This window comes from Rosa rugosa, chromosome 3, assembly GCF_958449725.1.
Source record: "Rosa rugosa chromosome 3, drRosRugo1.1, whole genome shotgun sequence".
Taxonomy (NCBI): domain Eukaryota; kingdom Viridiplantae; phylum Streptophyta; class Magnoliopsida; order Rosales; family Rosaceae; genus Rosa; species Rosa rugosa.
In genome coordinates this window covers 36,732,601-36,754,984 of record NC_084822.1, presented here as the reverse complement: position 1 = coordinate 36,754,984, position 22,384 = coordinate 36,732,601, and the positions used below count along the sequence as shown (strand labels likewise).

The 22,384-nt window shown below is 39.8% G+C and overlaps 4 protein-coding genes across 4 annotated transcripts; 1 reads left to right on the top strand and 3 right to left on the bottom strand.

Moving 5' to 3' along the window:
• Positions 1–7,134: 7,134 nt before the first annotated feature.
• On the bottom strand, positions 7,135–7,746 carry LOC133736369 (RING-H2 finger protein ATL18-like). Its single transcript, XM_062163826.1, has one exon. It carries the CDS (start codon positions 7,652–7,654, stop codon positions 7,190–7,192), a length of 465 nt encoding a protein of 154 aa, XP_062019810.1. The 5' UTR covers positions 7,655–7,746; the 3' UTR covers positions 7,135–7,189.
• Positions 7,747–11,857: 4,111 nt separating this feature from the next.
• Positions 11,858–13,088, bottom strand: LOC133738811 (pentatricopeptide repeat-containing protein At4g38150). The gene has a single exon (XM_062166463.1). It carries the CDS (start codon positions 12,978–12,980, stop codon positions 12,030–12,032), a length of 951 nt encoding a protein of 316 aa, XP_062022447.1. The 5' UTR covers positions 12,981–13,088; the 3' UTR covers positions 11,858–12,029.
• Positions 13,089–13,156: 68 nt separating this feature from the next.
• Positions 13,157–14,694, top strand: LOC133738810 (transcription termination factor MTERF6, chloroplastic/mitochondrial). Its single transcript, XM_062166462.1, has 2 exons — positions 13,157–13,306; positions 13,549–14,694. Exon 2 carries the CDS (start codon positions 13,555–13,557, stop codon positions 14,542–14,544), a length of 990 nt encoding a protein of 329 aa, XP_062022446.1. The 5' UTR covers positions 13,157–13,306; positions 13,549–13,554; the 3' UTR covers positions 14,545–14,694.
• A 168-nt stretch (positions 14,695–14,862) lies between these two features.
• On the bottom strand, positions 14,863–18,229 carry LOC133738809 (probable L-type lectin-domain containing receptor kinase S.5). The gene is made up of 2 exons (XM_062166461.1): positions 16,626–18,229; positions 14,863–15,845 (listed from the first exon to the last, which is right to left on the bottom strand). Exons 1-2 carry the CDS (start codon positions 17,875–17,877, stop codon positions 15,064–15,066), a joined length of 2,034 nt encoding a protein of 677 aa, XP_062022445.1. The 5' UTR covers positions 17,878–18,229; the 3' UTR covers positions 14,863–15,063.
• Between the last annotated feature and the right edge of the window lie 4,155 nt (positions 18,230–22,384).

Sequence of the window (22,384 nt, the reverse complement as noted above, 5' to 3'; positions counted from 1 at the left end):
ACATTCAAAAGAAAAACTTTTTAAAAGGATAGATATGAGTATAAGCCTTAATTTTTTCCTCTCTCTTATTCATTTGTTATGTTTAGAGATCTGAGGCTAACGAAACCTCAAGATCTATAGATATTAGGCTCATAATTATCAATGTATTTGCAGATTTCATGGTTGGATCTTTTTTTTAAAGTTGCTCAACACCTCTAAATTCCGATGTTGGAATTCTTGTATACAGCCTGAAAATCTACTGTTAATCTCGGTAATCCGAATTTTCAATTACCGAAAAGCTCAGTCCAGTTACAGTCACAGATTTAGGCAAGCCGAAAAGTTTCAGCTAAAGCAAAAAGCTCAGTTTCAAAGCCAAAGCCAACCCTACTACTAACTAGAGAGACCTGACTAAAATTTTAAGGGTAAATTGGACTCCACCTTTTACAAATTATACTATGTCAACTCATTAATTAGTTTGAATTTCAAGATTACCCTTTACCTTCAATTTTTTCATAACTTGAATGAATGTGAAAACCCTAGTTGAGTTTGTTGTTGCCTACATTGTTACAACAATGGTTACATATCAATAGCATTGCCTAGAATTATCAAGACATTGCGAACCATGAAAATCAGATGGTTTTGGTGGATTTTGTTCAAGCCAAACGCCCGAGTTCACTGTTTCTTTAGGAAACTCTTAGCAGAAAAAAAACCTTACGGATTCTATTAGGGTGCACATAGGGTTTGAAGGCTGTATTTGTTTTTCTTGTAAAGCTAGGGATCTCAAAGAGCATAATAACGTAAGAGGAAGGAGGTTGTTGTCCGCCTTGAAACTTATTCCTGTAACCATATTGATACAGAAATATTTATAAAGATCTGAAGATTTTCTGGGATCTCATTAAAATCCTACCTATAGAAGATTTACTAATTCCATGATTAATAGTTCTAAACTTTAAACAGGTTACACGTTTGGATGGATCTGGTGGTTTACTACTTTACTTAGGACTGCTGCTCCAATAGCGAGATTATTTGTTAAAATGACATATTACAGAGGGGGGGTGAAATTTGCACCCCCAAATTTACAAACCACACCCCTTTTTGTTTTTTTTTATAATATTTCATGTCACCTATTTTTACACTTCCTAAAACACCCTCCCCCCTCTCTCTTCCAGACCACCACCAAGGTCCCCCTCGCTCTGCCCTGCAAATCTGCAATCATCATTGAAATCACAATCTCAGTCAGTCAAATTGAAATGACGAATTTGCCATTGCCGGAGTTTGGAGAAGAAATTAAATTGAAGCTTTTACCTGTGGAGATAAGGAGGTCGAGCTTCTTCTCGTCGGGATTCTCGCCGGAGACAGTGTAGTACCTGCGCTGGACGGACCAACCCAAAGAACATTACAGCACTACTAATTTCATCATCATTCAAGATTCAATTTTGATTGTTAGGCCTTCAAACACAAAAGCCCACAGTCAAAGATCACAAATGTATCACTTCACAGTAAAATTCATGCACAGAATCCAATGAAACTCAACACAGTCAATATCATCAAAAACACCTAGCACACCTAGCACACACACCTAGCACACCTAGCGAGGGGGACCTTGGTGGTGGTCTGGAAGAGAGAGGGGGGAGGGTGTTTTAGGAAGTGTAAAAATAGGTGACATGAAATATTATAAAAAAAAAACAAAAAGGGGTGTGGTTTGTAAATTTGGGGGTGCAAATTTCACCCCCCATTACAGATTATTAATCCTTTGATGGTCAATTTACTTGGTCAAATATACACAGCATGTAGTGATAGGCTTCATGCCCATGGGCTTGTCTTCAAGCCTTGGCCTAAGAATGCTATTAAGCCCAAACGACTTTATACCAACATCCAGCCCATGTATTTCCATGCTTCCACAAAGGCAGCTTGAGCATAAAGGAAGTTATTAAAAGAAAATAACAAATGATGAATCGAGAACCCGATAACAAACACGAGTACCACATAGCTTCCCCACGTGTTGTATACGACTAATAATAGCAGAAAATCCTTATGCTCACCTTGACGAAGGCCACATGTGGTAGAGATAACCATGTGTTCTTCCATTGATCATAAATGAATACTTTACAAATGTAAAGCAAGCCCTGATAACAAAAACTCAACGCTCAAGAAACCATAACCTTAGTAATATTGTTTTAAGGTAAGGCCACTTCAAGTGATCATAAGTTTTACTCACATCCAAATTTAAAGTCATCTAACTATCATTCTCACTCTGTTTATTCCATACAAAAAATGAGCAACTTCATTTGTTACCAAGATTTATCATTGATCAAACGACCTAGAATAAATGCACTGTGAAAAGAAGAAACAATCTCATGCAAAAAAAAGTTTCAACCTCTTTGGCAAAAATTTTTACATATATTTTATAAATAACATTGTGTTAGAGAGAAAAGATCCCACATTGGAAAAGTGACAAATAAAATATCACTTATAAGTGGGTGGCTCTTACCCAATTGTACCGAGGCATTTTGTGATTAAAACCCAACACTTAACGAGTGGTTAAGTTGGGACAGTATCGGTACAATGGTGGACCACGGGCCACGCCTGTCGCTGTTTAACACATTGAACATAGCAGTAGGACAAAGACATGAGTAGGATTGTTCACTTTGGGATTAACCAAACATGAATAAAATTAATATACCCAACAACTGTCATAAGGAAAAACTCCTACACTGCCACTACATCATATATCAAAGGAGGAATCTTGAGCGATCTAGTACTCGGCATAGGAGTAAAAATCAGTTGGATTCGACATCGAAAGATCAATTTAATTCTTTAGCTGATGTATTTCAGAAATCTCCAACAACTCCAATTACTCTTCCTCAACTCCCTCCAATTCTGAACGATGAAAAATTGAAAATTTTTATTGCGGTTCTCCTCATCAATTTTGTTTAGATGTTGAGAATTAGGTGAACAAAGTTAGTGACATATATGAGGTCGATGGTGTCACAGACTTAAGTAGTAGTCTATGCTGCGTAGCTTAAGAAATTGTTAAACTGTATCTAAAAAGAGTTGTATTCCATTTCAAAAATGGTGGAAATGAAACTGTTGAACCAATATCACCATTTTCAATGTACAAGTTATGATAATAGTTTTAATTTGCAAGTGGATATTCCTCAAGAAATCAGAAATTTCGGTGTTGTCTCCTAAGAAAGGCATGGACCGTCAACACCAGCTTCGCCCAACATAATTAGGTTATTAGAACTTTTTCCTAATTTACCGACAAAGTGGAATGGTGAGCGACATATTGTTGATAAAAAGAACCTTATACGGGATATGATTATATGTTGGTATGATTAATTATACTCGATCATCTTCAAATGTCATAACGGGTCGCTTCCAATTGGACGATGTTACAGTAAAGGATGGTGTAAACGATGATTAAAACCGGTCGCTTCCACATTATTCACAAGTCATATTGACTCTTGGAATATGACATTGATAACGTATGTTCAACCAATTTAGCTAATATGACCTTAGATGTCTCGCCTTTACTCAGTGCAGTATTTGCTTCACTCCTCAGAGCCTCGATCCTGTTCCTGATTGATTCTCCTTCCTTCCAGTCAATTCTCCACCTTATTTGCACTCATAAACCCTTTTTTTGAATCGTTCAATTCATTAGCACAACAATCTTTATTTTCACAAAACAACCCTATAAATTCTCTGCTCTACATAGATTAGCTAAGCCAACATTGGCACCCCATCACACACGGCCTCCATAATTGAGTTCCACCCTTCAATTCCCTAGTGCAAGTAGTTAAGAAAGTAGTCTTTCGAGTTGAACAAGTTTGGTAAAATAGTTGGTCATCATTTTAATGAATGGGTTGAGACAAATCTGTCTATGGAACAAGTAATTCAATAGTTCTTCATAGCATTTCCAAACACACTATTGAATTTTTATAAGCATTTACACAAATGTCATTTTCTCTTATAAATATTTTTACAAGGCTAGATATTGCCGCTGCCACTACCTGAGTCAAATTAACTCCGGAAATGTGATGTTGACAGTGTATGCAAGTTGGATGATAATTATGATTATCAAGTAAGAATGCAGTTTTTCGAGTTGTTGACAGCGTATGCTAGTCAGATAATGATAATCAAGAAGAATGTAGTTTTTCGAGTTGAACAAGTTTGAAATTTTTTATTAAATAAGAATGTTTGTAGTTTTAATGTATTTATAGAATGGACAGGTATTTTGTAATCGGTACCTTTTACTTGCAACGGGATGATCATATATTTTCCAAAAAAAAAAATCATGTTAACCAGCGTATGTATCAACCCTCTCCGATTGTATTATGAGTTAATTACATATAAGTGCATCTTTAAATGTTTTTTTAGCCATAAGGCCACCAACTAGTTTTTTCCTTCATAAGGCCACTAGATTTAAAAAGGTGTTATATTTTGGATATTAAAAATCAACATATTTACATAAATGCCACTAGAGGACAAAATCAACAATCACTCTCTCTCTCCTCTCCGGCGAGGTCTCCGGTCAACTTCGGCAGGTCTCCGGCCGACCTCCGACCAACTTCCGGCGGGTCTCCGGCAGACCTCCGGCCAACTTCTGGCGAACTCCGGCAACCACAAAAGCTACTGTCACTAACACCAAAAGCTACTGTGGCTAGCAACAAAAGCTACTATGATGAGATTCCCGGCAACCTCCGGCGAGGTCACAAAAGCTACTATCACTAGCAACAAAAGCTACTGTCACTAGCAACAAAAGCTACTCTGGTGAGATTTCCGGCAACCTCTGGCTAGATAACAAAAACTACTATCACCAACTACAAAAACTACTCCTTACCAAAAAACCTATGCTCCCCAAAACGAAAATATATTATCCCCACCAACAAAAGATACTGTCACCAATACCAAAAGCTACTCTCATCAGCAACAAATGCTACTCTCACCAACACCAGAAAACTACTCTCACCAACAACAAAAATGACTGTCACCAACACCAACGAGATACTCTCACTAGCTAACATTAGAGAGCTACTCTCACTAACATAGAGAGCTACTAACATAGGTACAGAAAGCTACGATCACTATGATGGAAAACCACTATAATAGTTACAGAGAGCTACTAATTTGGAAAAAAAAAAAAGCTATTGACATTAGCTTGAAAATATACTAACATAGACACATAAAGCTACTATCACTATATTGAAATGCCACTAGAACAATTACACGGAGCTGCTAACTTGAAATAATGAAAATGAAAATAGAAGCTATTGACATCATGTTGAAAAGATACTAAACATAGAAAGATACTATCACTATTCCCAAAAAAAAAAATTGAGCTTGTTGCTTGCCGGAGAAGAGCAAGGAGGCTCGGGTCCGCCATAACCTCAAGAAACTGTTCGTGTTGTCGTCGCCGCCACTGGAGGATTCCGGATTTTAGCCGGATCTGTGAAGCAGTTAAAGAAGAAAAGCTCCGGCTCCGGCATGCTTCAATTTTCTCATCTATAATCGCATACCAGTTCAATTCCATTCGAAGAGAGCCGAATCAAATGCACCTAGTCAATTCCAATTCCATCATATCCAGATCCAAATTAGAATCTCTAAATTCAGTTAAAACCCTAGCCTACGCAAGAAGCCAAGAAGACGAACCTCATTTTCTTCTCTAAGACTGAGAGTGCCGACGAAGGTGAGCGATTGTTATGGTGGTCTCCTCGCCGGAGGCATAATAGATAGATAATTTCGAATTCTGACCTGCAGTGGTCAATTTTGGCCGGCGACATCAGATCTGCTTTGGATCGGCGTCGAGATCAGAGAAAACGCGGGAGAAAGAGGAGGAGGTGGTGAAACGATGCTGTCTCGTTGCGCTCTGATCCGCAACAAGGCTTCTCTTCGTCGAGATCGTCCGGCAAGCGCTGAGCTTCGCTGCGCAATCGTCGGTTGCCGTCGAGGGAGAGCTTCTGACGTCGGAGATGTTCTTCGTCGGTGACGCCATGGATGACAGCCATGGCGAGAAGCGAATGAGCTCATCGGAGAGACTGAGAGAGAGAACGTTGAATCGCCGGCGAGAGAGAGAAAAGAGAGAACGATGGATTTTTTTTTTTTTTTGAAGAGAATGGATCTGATATCCTATTCAGTTGGTTTTGACGTTTTGATAAGTGGAAGGATAAAATTGTCAGAGACAAAATAATTTGAAGGTGAAAGTGGCCTTATGAAGACAAAAAGAGTTGTGTGGCCTTATAACTAATTAAACTTTTAAAATAACACTTGTGTGTAATTTTCTATTGTATTATTTGCTAACAAGCTAGAATCAACGTATATAAAAAAAAATTAATAAATAAATAACAATTTATAAGTTTAGCTGTTGTTATTGAATAATATTTATTAATACCTTTGCTTGCAACGGGAATTATTATCAAAAAAAGAAAAACCAAGTCAACCGAAGTATGTATCATCCCTCTCCACGTACTCTATTATTTCCTAACAAGAATTAATAATCTCGTATTTCTTCTAACAAAAAAAAAAAAATTTATAAGTTTATCAATTAAATTTTCAATTGATTGACTTGCTAAATAATTCTTGGATTTACATATTAAACAAACTAAGAGTGGTTTCATGCCCTCGTTGACCTACCACCACCATTATCTTCAACAAACATATAACACCAGATGCCCTACTAAATACTAATACTCATTTGTCAAACTATTTAGTTTTCATTATCAGTATTCCATCATGATGAGAAAAATAGTAAGGAATCTCTAAAATAGCTTATATCTCACATTCACATAACTATGACACGTTAATTCGAAATAAGAATATAATTAGTAACATATCACAATTCATGAATTGGAAATTATTTCACTTATCCCCATCTCCATCCCAAGTAAACATTACAATGTGGCTGCTAAATTGTGTTAAGGTTCATTTTCAATTAGATCTATAAGTACTCTTTTAATTAGTAATGAAATTTCTTTGGCTATCAAAGCAGAAGAAAAAGTTCTTTAACTCTTTCTTCGCTTACTGCAAACTCTCTCTTACAATGACAAAGAGGGAAATATGTATCTTAAATCGCTCAGTAAGGAACATGTATAATCAGCTAATCACATAACAATCAATTACATGAAAGAATGGAAACCCCTACACCAAAATAGAAAATCTGCCTCCAATTACAGCCCTCTGAAAGAAAGAACTAATTGTAATTCTCAACTGACTAATATTGCCAAGAATGTGGAAGAAAATCATCATCACATTTTACATGACAAGTATTCACATTGAAAAACAAGGACCTGCAAAGTGGACAAGTGAAGTGATTTCTCTCCATCCACTTCTCGATGCAATCCATGTGGAAAACATGGCCACACTTTGACAATTGGCTCACCACATCTTCATCCTCAAACTCCACCAAGCACACTGAGCAGGTTTCGGCAGTGTGTCCACTCTTTTCGGTACTACAATGAGCCTGCAAATCCTGGTACCTAGCCACAGGAAGACTCAACTGGTTTACATTGCAGCAAGTATTATGATCCTCTGGCTTGTAGATATCAGTGAGAAACAGAACATCACTGATTATTCCAGCTAGAGCTTTTTTGAACTGCATAAATGGGATCCAAAAGCAGGTGTAGAAGAAAATGGTGGCCATAGTTAAACCAGATTGAGAAACCATTAGACATATCATTTTTGCTGATCAATCTTGAAAAATTCTTAACCCAATTCTCTCTCAAACTCTTTTGCTCTTTCACTCTCGAAGTCCCAAAACTGTGTTTGATTCTGTGAGTACTAACAAGGCTAATGACACCCTATATATAGCAACTAATTTTGAGTGTTCCCAAGTCTTCAAAAACAATTTAAATGCTTATTATAGTTGATATCTTAGCTCTGACTTCTTCTGGTATTTGAATTAATATGGTAGGGCTTGATGTAATACTATTGTGAGGTCAATTGTATGACTCTGTGCTTCATAATTCATATGAATTAATTAGTGTTTACAAATTATATATTCTACTTTGAAATCGGCGGAGGAGAAGGGCCGGCGCCGACCCCACATTCTCATAGTCCTCTGAATAATAAGTATAAGAGAAAATTAATATATATTCTTGAAGTTAAACAAGCACAAGTTGTAACTAACTCAGTTTATAATACTAATTAGTAAAAGACTTAACCTTGAATGAAGCAAGTTTTGATTCATTGGGAAGCTCCGAAGATTGAAATATGTACGAAATCTTCAATATATCCTCCGCTATATCTTTTTTTGGAGTGACCGATATATCATAGAGGGAAAATATCTTATCGTTCAATATCTCCGATATATTAGATATTTAAGATATATCCCAACAAAATGAAGAAATATGTAAAATCTGATTAGAGAAAAAAAATGTACTATGAAATATGGAGATGGCCTAATAGAGAGGTAGAGCTACCTATTTGCAAAAAATGTCTCGAAGTGAAACCTCTCAAGACGGATTTGGGTGAGGTGAAATCCCCTCTAATATAAGTGAGAAGTAATTCTCTAAAGGCGAATCTATGTGAGGAAGATTTCTCAAGGTGAATATGGTGAGGAGTAATCATCTTAAGGAGAATCTGAGTGAGGAAAAATCTCCTCAAAGGCGAATCTGGATGAAGAGTAATCCCTTCGAGGAGAATACGAGTGAGGATAAATCTCATCAAGACAAATCTAAGTGAGGAGAAATTTCTAATATATACCCGATTTTACGATATCTCCATTTTTTAAAATTCGGATAGATAGTTTTGACTAATACTTCAATCCTTGAAAAACTCTTCTTACTTGTTTGAGCGTGAATAATGCATTCCTCAACTATTATCTAGTGGTAGTTAAACAGATTAAGCATGTAAATGCAGGTCCATGCTAGATTTCTCAATCTACAGAAAGACCAGAAGCAGGGTAGTTTATCATTTTGAGTTGAATCTCAAATGTCAGGAGCACTGCAGAGATTTCTCAAAACACGAGCTTTAGATAATCACTCAACAACAAAAAATGCACCAGTTTCAGCCTATAAAACTATACTCTCGTAGCATCATATGTCCAAGACAATGTCGTTTTAGAATTTATTTCTGTTTCATATATATTTAGAGGAACGATGTTGTTTTGATATGAGCACAATACATCAGAGCTGTTTAAATAGTTAAATACACAGCAGATAATCAAAATTCAATGCCATATGACTTCTCTAGTAGTCTACACTCTATACTAGTTTATTCTTAATTTCTACTAATATGGATGCTCAAAGTCCAAGTAAGATTTCATTAGCTATATCTTTTCTGGTTTTCCTATGTCTGGTATTCTAGTTGAGCCTGGCCGTCTGTTTTGAGAGGTATACCACCTCATACCATCTCTCATATATTAAACAGTAATCTCTGCTTAATATACAAATCCAAAGCTGAAATGACTGCGTAATTTGCTCCTCGACTCCAGCTAACTCAACTTGTTTGCAAACTATTATATACACGAGGAATGCTATTAACTCTCTTTCTCGTCTTTAACCTTCTTTGTTGTTCTAAGAGACGTTGTTATTGTTGTCACCATCTTAATTTCAAGATTAACGCGGTGAAAAGTTGATCAAGTTAGAGATCATTCAATTGTATTAAGCAAATTAGCCGCTTCAGAAACAGTTCAATTCTCATGACCGACCACTCATTAATTTATTCCAATATATTGACCAGTAAAAATGATTGTGAATTTGAGGAGTTCTTTGCAGAATGATGTATAGAATGTGATCGGAAGTCTAGACTATGAACTGTTCCCATCACAGTACCAGCTACAAAATGGGAAGAATCAGAAAAAAGTTCAAAGGATATGAATAAATAGAAGGTTGCTACTTGCTAATATTAATCCTCCATATACTATTTGGCTGGTCAATGATTAAATGCACATGATCTGGAAAGTTTTGTTTGAAAATTAACAATCTCCATGCTATAATGAGAAAACTTGATTAGTTCTAATTTTGATATGCAGATAGATGCACAAACAAGCATGTGATGGTAATCAACTCTTAAATTAGTTACATCACCCAAGTTGTAGCATCCCCATATATTTTTTTCCACATGATCTAGGCAAACTCTATGGAGCGCTGTATATGCTCTTCCAACAACATTAACAATGGTAATCAATTTATGCGGTTAACGAAAACATGCTGCACTTAATGCATCAACCCCACCCTTAATGACTTAATGCATCAACCCCACCCTTAATGGTACAGTTTCATATTCTAGCCCTAGGTAGGACTAGAAGTACAGACTACCTTAAACTAGCAGAGGCATATAATAAAGCCGACCAAAATCACAAAGATCTTATAGAGCAAAGAGAACTTTGTTGGTGAATTGGTGCTTAGCATTTAAACTAGGGGGAGCTTATAATATCCAAGGCCCTTCAGGAGGAGATGTATCTAGTCCAGGGACTGTGTCTTTCTTCAGTTTTGGTCACCAATAAACAATAACCCGACCATCATGAGTTTTTTGTTTCATACAACTGCTCCTGCCTTCTGTGAGAATATAGGCGGTTGCATTTTTTGAGGGTTGTGAATCATTTGGGTTGGCAACAAATCGTGTGTGACCAAATGCGTGTGCTTATGGCAACCCCGAATGAACAGTGATCTTAGACATTGTAATGTACAAGGTATCTGGGAGCATCTTGGAGCTACCTAAGCCAAGTCATACCTTACCAAAAATATATTCCTTTAACAAAAGGAAAAAAAAAAAAAAGGAAAAAAGAAGAAGCAAAAAACCGGTTTATATTTGGTGGTTGCTTCAAGCCTAAAGCTAACAGCAGAAACCATCCTGATCTTGCACAACCAGTGCTTTCTACTTAACAGCCTGCAACCCAGTGCACCTTAATCACATCCTTTATCTACGCTGCCCTTCATGGTCAAATAAAATGTCAAGCTAAGCCCTATTAAAACCTAATTTGAGGGAATCTAGCAATCAAAGAATGTACGAGTACAACTACTGCTGTTGGAGAGATCTTTAGGCCCATACTATTCACATGTACTACCTCCATCAGAAATCTGGAATCCCAACCATGATCACCAGCACTGCCTATGCTTTCGCAATCATAATTTGTCAAAATGAGCCAACATAAATTTTCAACTATGTTGCACTGACTCAACAACACTAAGAATAAAGGCAAAGACAGAAAAGTAAATTGTGATGTCTGTTTTTTTCTGGGTCTAAAATCATTATTTTTGCTTAAAAAGGTTGGTACTTCATTAAGTTTTAATTCATGGAAAACATGGCATAGAATAAACAAATAAAATATGAATACAAAGTCCAAGCCACATATGCTTCTACAGAGCTCAACAACAATTTGGTATAGATGTCTACAATTTTTAAGCATAGAGAAGCTTGCCTACCAGTTGTGTGTGACTTAAAGCAGGTGGAAGCATAAACAATAAGGTTTGATATCCAATCCATGATGGCAAAGGCCAAATATGGTCCTAAAAGCCAAGGAAGGTCAAATACAATCCCAAAATTAATACAAAAAGTTGTAGGTATTTTTCTCAAGTGCAAAATGTGGATCCAGCACTTGCAAGGATGAGAACTTCATCAAGATCTTGACCTCTGATTTAAAATTGAAATTAAAGCTATATATTACATCACAGTGACACCCTCTCATACTTTTCTGTCTACTGCAACCTCATTTAGTAAATTCTACTTGAGATGTCTGAAACTGCGCATCGAAACTCGATTAAAAAGCAACTCTGCACTCTATATGAACTCCATATTATCATTGTTAGCTCTAAACTACTCTTTTACTACTCAGAAGCACCACAACCGTTACCATGACAGAATGTAACTACAGTATTATGGATTATAAAACTTAAGCTAACAAATGCTCCAAAACAACAATAAAGCACAAGGAACCATAGCTATCATTAATAAAGTGAATTTCCATTGGTGGCATTGCTGCTCTTCTCATGCTACCCTTCATAAAACTGGGGTTACAGTGTTTTAACAAATCCAAAGAAACTCGATACTTTATGATCAACACCAGAACAGAAAAACTTACAATTTCTTATGCTTCTAAGAGGCAGGAAAACTCAAAAAGGTTTCTTTGGGTGGTTCTTCCCAAAGATAGCTTCCCAAACCATTGGCGAAAATGTTGCCCTTTTATCCAAAAACTCTCTAACAGCCTTCTCATTAACCATATATCCCTTCTGCTTCAACTTCCCAATCACACTTCCAGCTTCTTCCACGCCACTTTCCTTGCATACCCCATCAACCAACCCCACAAAAGTAGTCACATTCGGCGAGTGACCGGCTTCCAACATTTCGCCACAGAACTCAGCAGCATCCTCCAGCTTATCACACCTACACAACCCCTGCACCAACACATTGTAACTAAACGCATTCGGAACAATCCCATTGCTCTGCATCTTCCTGAAAATCCTCTTAGCATCTTCAGGCTTCTGGGCTTTGCAAAACCCTTCCACCACAGCAGTGTATATCACCACCTCAGGAATAGTACCCTTTTCGCGCATCGACCCGAAAAGCTTCATTGCCTCCTGGACCAGCCCATCTTTGCAGAGCCCATCAAGCATGGCCACTGCATTGGGAATCAGACCCGTCTCCTTCATCTTCTTGAATATCTCATTAGCCTCCTCCGGCGGCTGCTGCAGCGGCGGCGGCTCCTCCGCCGGTTCCTGGGGCTTCTCTCTCTTCGACTTGTCAAGACCCATCTTGAGCTTCTCAAGAAAACTGCTGTCCTGCAATGGCGGATTAGGGTTCTCCCTCCTCCTTTCTACATTGGGATGGCTCTCTCTCCTTCTATCAACATTGGCCCGGGGATTCGATGGTCGCTGCCCTCTTAAGGGCCTATTGGGTATCGGCTCCGGCGGTTGTTTCTCCGGCGCTTCCATTTCACGGCCACGATCAGTACCGGAGCTAAAACGACGTAGTTTAATCAACGAGCTAGCGGAAATGGAGGCCTGAGATGAATGGCCAATAGGGTTGGAAATTGTGGAGAAGATGTGCTTCGTAAACGATGGCATGGCCTCTCTGAATTTTGATCAATTAACTCTAAAGCTTCAATCTTTACTTCTAGGGTTTAAGGGAGGAGTAAGATTTGGGGTTTTAGCCAAATGAGGACTGTGACTGTGGCATATATAAAGAAGAGGGCACATCGGTCATTTAGAGAAACAAGGAGGGTAGATATGGTATTTGAAAAAACAGTAAGGCTCGGTAAGTCAGGAGCCTCTTCGCTCTCAGTGCTTTGAAACGAGATAAGGCTTGTCCCATGAATTTTGGGCTGGCCGCACAAGTAGAAAGTCTCTCTCTTTTCACCTGTTCCGGTTTTCTCTGCCTGATTGAATCATAGGTATGTATCTATTTCACTGTGTATAGACAGTCAGAGTAGAAAGATCAAGTCTTTGATAGAATTGTATGGTAGTGTTCAGTTTGTTTTTGATTTTGCAGTTGCCCATGTACTGAATATGCTTGGTTCTGATCATAGTTCTGACTTGTTCATACTAGTATAAATTATAGAGACCTGTAGTTTTATGGGTTTTATATGAAATTGCAAATGTGGAATTGGGCTTGATGTGTTTTACATGTTATCAGGGGGTAATGGAAACTAGCACCACTCAGAATGGTAGTAGTAGTATCATGTGGTTCTTCAGGGATAAAGGGTTTGATGATAAGAGTATTAGTGAAATGTTCAAAAAATGCAAGCGTCTTGAGAATGTGAATAGGGAAAGTGCCTCTGAGAATTGGGCTTATCTGGCAAGTATTGGAATTCAAGAGAGGAAGCTACCTTCTGTTGTGTCGAAGTGCCCCAAGATACTTACTTTAGGTCTTCATGAGAAGCTTGTACCTACGGTCGAGTGCCTGACCACGCTTGGCACAAAACCGCGTGAAGTTGCGTCTGCCATTGCCAAATTCCCTCACATTCTGTCGCATAGTGTGGAAGAGAAGCTCTGTCCACTGTTGGCTTTCTTTGAGGCATTCGGTGTTCCTCAGAAGCAACTTGGCAAAATGATTTTGCTGAATCCTAGGCTCATCAGTTACAGCATTGAAACAAAGCTGAAGGACATTGTGGACTTTCTTGCTGATCTTGGCCTTGCCAGAGATGGGATGATTGGCAAAGTACTGGTGAAGAACCCATTTATCATGGGTTATAGTGTTGATAAAAGACTGCGGCCTACTGCAGAGTTTTTGAAATCCTTTGGTCTCACAGACCAGGGTATTCAGACAGTGGCAATACACTTTCCAGAAGTCCTGTGTAGGGATGTGGACAAGATTTTGAGACCCAATTTCGATTTTTTGAAAAGATCTGGATTTGAAGATGGGCAGATAGCAGCTCTGGTGACTGGTTATCCTCCCATTTTGATCAAAAGCATCCACAATTCTTTAGAACCCAGAATCAAGTTTTTGGTAGAGGTAATGGGAAGACGAATTGATGAAGTCACCGATTATCCTGACTTCTTTCGCCATGGTTTGAAGAAAAAAGTGGAGCGGCGACACAAACTGTTGAAACAGACGACGACTGATTGCAGCTTAAGTGAAATGCTGGACTGCAATCAAAAGAAGTTCCTATTGAAGTTTGGTTTGGCTTGAAGAATAGGCCCAAGGTACTAGGTCTCCTTTAAAGTACTTCAATGTTTGTTTTTCTTGTATTGTAGCCTAGTTTGATAATGTATTTTCAACACACTTCAACGAAGTCTTCCCTTTATAAAAGTTCCATATGGAAAAACATTTTCTGAGGTAGTTTCAGTTGTTTATATAGGAAACTAAACCAAGATTATGCGATAATTTAATGTCTAAATAATCAATGACCAATAGTCCTCTTCAATTAGCATTAACCTTGGATGGAAGTTACCTTACATCACAGGAATAAGAGAACTGGTATGTTAATTAACAGATGTTTAAGTTGGATGGTGTTATACTGTTATGACATATAAAGTTGATTGATTTTTGAGGTAGAGTCAAGAAAATCCATAGTACATTAGCACTCCTGTCCATTATGTATACTAAACATTTTGGTTTCTGTACAAATCCCCAATCCTATTGGTGACAGGAGAATATTTCACTGATCATTTTGTCTGGTTAACCCCATTCCCATAAGCTTAAAGAGAATTAACTAAGAGATACTGTGATCCTAGAAAGAGTGATGTTAGAAACTGTACTGTCAGTGCTGCTATATGCAGTACCCATGGAAGGCCATGTGAAAACAGGCTTGAATGGAGGCACACTAGGGACTGACATGGTTCCAGATATAATCTGGCATATGGCTTGTGTTTGAGGCCGCTCACTAGCAATAGGATGTGAACACGCCAACCCAAGAAGCAAAAGCTTCTTTGCTTCATCCAACGCGTAATTACTGTTCAGTCGCTCATCGACAGCTTCCTCAATACACCCTTCTCGATGCAACATCCACACCCAATCGACCAAAGAAAACTGGTGTTGTCCATGAATAATCTGAATCCCAGGACTTTTCCCACACACAATTTCAAGCACAACTGCCCCAAAACCGAAAACATCAGATTCTGGAGTAGCCTTCCTTGTATGGAAGCACTCTGGAGCAACATAGCCCAGGGTACCAGCAACTCCTGCTAGTTCTAGTTCAGCATACGAGTTCCTCTCTTGTTCCAAGGCTCGGGCAAGGCCAAAGTCTCCAAGGCGAGCATTGAACTCAGAGTCAAGCAATATATTACTAGCTTTGAGGTCACGGTGCACCACTTTTTGATCATACTCATTTTGCAGATAATGCAAAGCTGACGCCACACCAGCTAGGATCTTGCATCGATGCTCCCAATTGAGTGTATTCTGGTTTGAAGCTTTATATAGGTGCCTATCAACGCTACCATTTGGCATGAAATCATATACTAAAAGAAGCTTTCCTTTCTCATAGCACCATCCTGTACAAGGGGATAGTATATGTACATAGATTAGAAACTTTCTTTGATAAACACGAATTTGGAGATTATTAATTGATTGAGCTTCATGTGAAGAAAAATTTTAAGAAAATGCAACTGGAATTCAGAATAAAAGAGAACGGCCTACAACTGCCTTCCGAGTCAGTTTCCTTGTGTCTGTGTACATTCCTAACTTCTTTTCTATGTCTTATTTGTTAATGTATGCACGTCTTTGCTCTAATCAGTTGTATGCCATTATTATGGACCAAGTTTGTAATTTGTATTACAAAACCATTTAACTCGCGATTGTTTATGGTGGAATGGGTTCTGGTCAATAATGTAATGTCTTACTCCATGTGTGTGAATTGAGAAAATGTTTTAATTTTTTTTTTTTTGGGTACAGAGTTGAGAAAAAGTGAGGAAAATGATTCGTACCATTTCAGTCCCTAAAAGGATAAACGAAGACCTGTTCAATGCAATAGACTATTCCAAATTCAATAGTTTTCTGGTGAAGCAGTATATAAACTAGTTGCCTGTTAGTGGTTGATTGTTGACCCTTAACTTGACTTTTTTTTTTTTTTTTTTTTTCTGAAATGGAACTTGACCTTTCTTTAGATCACAACCTTTTGAATTGTTTTAAACAATATGGATTGGTATCTTTCAGAAAAAATAAAGCACAATATGGAACTGTAAGACGAAATAATTTAGGGAGAGGAGTAAAAAAAAAAAAAAAAAAAATAGAAGAAGATTGGATGAGTAAAAGGAATGATGGAGATTACATACCTACTAACCGGACAAGATTTTTGTGGCGAAGGCGGTGAATGATGGTTAGTTCTGCCATGAAATCATCTTTGCCCTTGATGTTATCTCTTGAGAATTGCTTGACAGCAATTTCTGCAGACTCATTAGTAGCATTTGCATCATCAAAATCACGCAGAGTCCCTCTGTAAACAACGCCAAAACCACCTTGTCCCAGGATCATACTCGCGTGGAAATTATTAGTTGCATCCTTGAGCTCTTTGTACTTGAACTCCCTCGGCATCCCTGGCAACCTCTTCAGTGTCCCGAGCACAATGGACTCCTCAAGACTTGTTCTTTTCCTCTTCTTGACATACCCAACTCCCAAATTAACACCAAATACTGCTAACAAAACCAATGCTGGCACACCGATCTTCAACAAAGTCATATCCTTTCTGGTCTTGAATTCATGAACCACTAGATTCCATTCCAAAACACAGTTTAGCTGTTTAGCCGGGCTTCCTGTGGAACCAGAAAATCCAAAGTAGGAGTCTTGTTTTAGAAATTGTTTCAAGTTTATTGGCTCCCTCATAAGCGGTGTCTCCGGCCTTACTGGTGGGATGTTTATGATGCGCTTAGCCATGTAGACTTCAATGACTTTTGAGCTGCCATTGTATTGCACCCACACGGTGTAGTTGGTGCCTACCTCCGGTGATATCTCAATGTCGAAAGGCTCAAGAGAAACAGTCTTACTTGATCTTACAGAGTTGATGTTGAGGCCTATATGGTTGTCATCGGGGTCGAAATCTTGCTTTCTTGTGTCGAATTCTATGGCAACCATGTGGTTTGTAGCATTACCATCAGTGGCGGCATTGGTGAGGCCTAGCCACTGCCCATAGCTTTGCTCAGGCATGTTCCAATCCGACGCTATAAGAAAAGCAAACCCCTCACCAGCAATCCAGTCTTTTTCACGATAGATGTTTATGAGGAAAGTTGAGTTGAAGGAGGCAACACCATCATCGTCTTCATTGTCAGATGACCAGAGTGTATAAGGTTTGTGATACATGATCCTGCCGGACTTGTTAGAATAGCTGACCTCTGCATTCTCTGAGTCTGGGGTTAACTGAAGTGCCCCTTGATCAATGGATGAATAACCCGTGAAATGGAATATAGATTGGTCAGTTTTTTCACTGAATGTGGTAAAGGGGAATTGCCTAGGATCAGCTGCTGATGCTACAAAAATTATGGCAAAGGTGAAAACAAAGTAGATGATTGATAATCTTTGAGAAAAAACCATTTTCCTCCTTGATTTTGGTTCATGTAACTAAAACCGCGGAGAAAAGTAAAGATGGAAGAGCCAAGTTTGAGAGAAAAGGGATGCCTTAATATACAAGGTGATCCAGCAGTTAAGGTTACGTTTATATTATTACCTGAAGGAATCTGCTTGGAAATCACCATAGTTGAAGAAGCTCTTGTTTTCATTATTATACCTATTCTTCTTTTGCTCAGTTTCTGTTTTCAAGAGAGAGCTCGAGTGTGTGAACACAAAGAAGAGAATTCAAAGAGTCAACTTTTCTCGATCGATGTGCTAGAGATCTCAAGTCATTACATGCATGGGCCAGAAGTCTATCAACTATAATATTTCGTATTCTGATACTTCTAAGCGCAGCATCAGTACGACGCGCTAGAACCAGAAAAGGTCGCATCGGAAAAGGCCTCAAAGGGTTTGATATTTAATTCGTCACCAACACAATGAGAGAAGGAAACCCTTTTCAATTATTAAGGGGGAAAGGTTCTCAATCATATGTATATATATGGACAATAATACAAATTAAGAAAATAAGCATTCGACGCGTAATGATCAAATTGGTCACATGCACATATTGCATTTTATAAGAGTTGTCAGTGATGATACAAGGTCGCCAATTGGTTTGTCTTCTAAGTTCGTAACTGGAGCTAGCACAGCTCTGGTTCTAATTGAGCACGTTGAAGCTTTGGCTGGGGCCCTGCTTGTCAAAAGGCATTACACCTAGGTCTTTGTTTATTTTGAGACGTACGTACTGATTCTATTAATTTCTAGTTCAGTTTCTTTGACTCTTTCCTCCATATATAGTTCCGCACATGTTTATTCCTTACAGGGTCCTCTTTCCACTTTTCCAGTATGCATGGTGTCCTCTCACATTTTAACTAGACTTCCTTTTTATTTAAATATTAAGAGGTGAATTCATAAATAACTAGTCACTCACTGTAACTGAGGGCCAAATTGTGGCATCATCAAAGCGGGTCACACCCCTCACATCAACTAATAAAATCTATTTGAACCGCGATGGTCCAACTTTCTTCCAGTTCCTCGATAGTGGATTGTACATACCTCCAATAATATGGAGTATTTACTACGTTACCAAGCATAAGTAACACCCACTTTGGGACATCCACAAGACATGGCAAGGCCCAACCAAGACTTTCATCTTGTAGCCTTATGTTCAGGCTACGCGGCGGTATCCGGAAGTCGCAAATCCGCCACCGGGAAGCCACCTTCCCGCCCTTGCCAAGATGCCTCCACAACATAGCTTTCTACATGCTTCTAAGCTTTCTATACTAGAACTATGTGGATACTTGTCCCACATCGAAGAACAAGTAAAGGAGATGGCTTCCTTCACTTATTAAAGGAATGCCTCCTCCCACTTAGATCCCATTACATCCCTTGTAATCTCGTTGGGCCGCAAGGCTCGACACACTAGTACACATTCAAGTGGACGTAGTCTCCCGCTCATGCGGAGGCGAACCACTATACTTCTTGTGTTTCTCTCTCTCTCTCTCTTTACTTATCGTTAATTAGATCCCCAACGGATCAAAGCATTAACATTGGCGCCGTCTGTGGGAAGCCAACAATTGGCTTCGTCACCTTCCATGAGCTAAGTCTGCTTAGCGGAACTTGAAGAAATTCCTCCCTTCTTTGAGTTTATGTTCGAATTAATGTTTCTTGGCGGCAACTAGAGCAGAATGTGCAGAAATTTGCACTTTGTGGGCCGGTCAACACTGGTCAACGCCGGTCAACACGTTGTCAACGCCCAAGGAGTGGTCAAAATTTGCAGAAATTGCTCAAAACACCAACATATCGTCGGCAATGCTTGGTCAACGCCCGGCGGAGCTAGTCAACGCCCATCAGGCTTGGTCACACTTTCGGTCAACGCCCAACCCATGAAGGTCAACGCCAACTACAAAAAAAAAAAAAAAAAAAAAAAAAATTTGGATTTACTCTGGACACCCAGAAAAACTCTCTGGGCACCCATGTCCAGTTTCAAAATTTGCATGCGCGCCAAAGGCTACTCCTCCGCTGCACACGCACACTCCGCAACGCGCACTTCGCAGGCGCACCACAGCTCCGCTCCGCCCCGCTGCAGCCCCGCCACGTCAAGCATTAGCTCCACCGGCCCCGCTATCTAGCTATACCGCCAGCGAGCTCTACTGCTCAACCATCAGCGGCCAAATCCAGTCACCGGCGGCACACCACCGCCCAACTCACCATGTTCCGCTGCACACCTGCAGTTCCGCCAGCCACTACCGCCAGCGAGCTCTACTGCTCAACCATCAGCGGCCAAATCCAGTCACCGGTGGCACACCACCGCCCAACTCACCATGTTCCGCTGCACACCTGCAGTTCCGCCAGCCACCACCGCCAGCGAAGCTCCGTCACCACCAACCTTCCACCGCTAAACACCATCAGCGGCTCCTTTTTTCGCTAGGCTAGCAGGCCCAACTCCCGACCTTCCTCCGTCAAGCGGACACCGCCGGAAGGGCTCCACCGCCGAACTTAGCCAGCGGCTCCTCTCCGCCCAAATCCGCCGAGTTTCCTCCGCTAGCTAGCTCGGACGGCGATGCTCCGCTGCACTCTAGCTTCGGCGATGCTCCGCTGCACTCTAACTTCGGCGATCCTCCGCTGCACTCTAGCTTCGGCGATGCTCCGCTGCACTCTAGCTAGCTCGGTCAGAGATGCTCCCACCACCACCTAGTGCAACGAGTGCCAACACCAACGCCGCTGGGAGCAACAACTAGCGACCTCCGCTCCGCCACACTTTTTCAGCGGCACACCTCCTCCGAACTTCAACGCTGGCTAACCGGTCAAATTCCGATCCGCTAGACGAAGGCTCCGCTCCGCCGGCATGTTCTTCAGGTTCCGCCGGCGAGTCTTCTGCCAGTAGAAAATAAGAATTCGATATGTTTGGAATGCTTCAATAATATTCACCCCCAAGAATAGGGTTTATAAATGATACAAGAGTAATCCTAATAGGAAACGATCTCCTACAATTATACAGAAAATATAATCTACATCTACAAGGAAAGTAAATATTTACAGAATATTCTACACTCCCCCTCAAGTTGGTGCATAGATGTCAATCATGCCCAACTTGTCAATCGAGTTGTCAAACACTTTCCTTGACACTCCTTTCGTAAGAACATCTGCTAACTGATCTTCTGTATACACAAAAGGGAAACGGATGATTTTCCTGTCCAGGTTTTCCTTAATGAAATGTCGATCTACTTCCACATGCTTAGTCCGGTCATACTGAACAGGATTATGAGCAATTTCAATAGCAGACTTGCTATCACAATGCAAATCCATAGGCTTCTTGAGCTTAAAACCCAAATCTTTCAACACATTACGAATCCACAAAATCTCACAGACTCCATGTGCCATACCTCGAAACTCAGCTTCAGCACTTGACCTTGCAACAACCTTCTGTTTCTTGCTACGCCAAGTCACAAGGTTTCCTCCAACAAAGGTAAAATACCCAGATGTAGACCGTCTGTCCGTCTTATCACCAGCCCAATCTGCATCTGTGTAACCCACAACCTCCAACTCTTCCTTTTTTTCAAACAACAAACCCCTTCCAGGTGCCATTTTAAGATATCTCAAAATACGATACACTGCATCTATATGCTCTTCACTAGGACAATGCATAAATTGACTGACCACACTCACAGCATAAGCAATATCAGGCCTAGTATGAGAAAGATAAATAAGTCTTCCTACTAGACGTTGGTACCTTCCTTTATCAGTTGGAACCTGATCCGGATAGATGGCGAGGTTGTGATTCATCTCGATCGGTGTCTCAATAGGGTTGCAGTCAAGCATTCCGGTCTCAGCTAACAAGTCAAGTACATACTTACGTTGGGACAAAGAAATCCCCTTCTTAGACCTTGCAACTTCAATTCCAAGGAAGTACTTCAATTGCCCAAGGTCCTTCATCTCAAATTCCTTAGAAAGATACTTTTGTAGAGCCTCCATCTCTTTTAAGTCATCCCCTGTGACAACCATATCATCAACATATACAATTAGAGCGGTAATCTTCCCCTGACGACGTTTGATGAACAAAGTGTGATCTGAGTTGCTTTGTTTATATCCAAACGCCCTCATAGACTTAGAGAATCTTCCAAACCAAGCTCTCGGAGACTGCTTCAAACCGTAAAGAGACTTCTTCAACTTACAAACCTTGCCAGTATCATAAGGCAAATTTTTCACTCCTGGTGGCATGTCCATATATACTTCTTCCTCCAAGTTACCATTGAGGAACACATTCTTCACATCAAATTGATGCAGAGGCCAATCTTTATTTGCTGCAAGTGAAATCAAGATTCGAATAGTATTGATCTTTGCTACAGGGGCAAACGTCTCTTCATAATCAATCCCATAGCGCTGAGTGTAACCTTTGGCAACTAATCTGGCTTTGTACCTGTCAATGCTCCCATCAGCTTTAAGTTTTACTGTAAACACCCATCGGCATCCAACAGTCTTCTTTCCA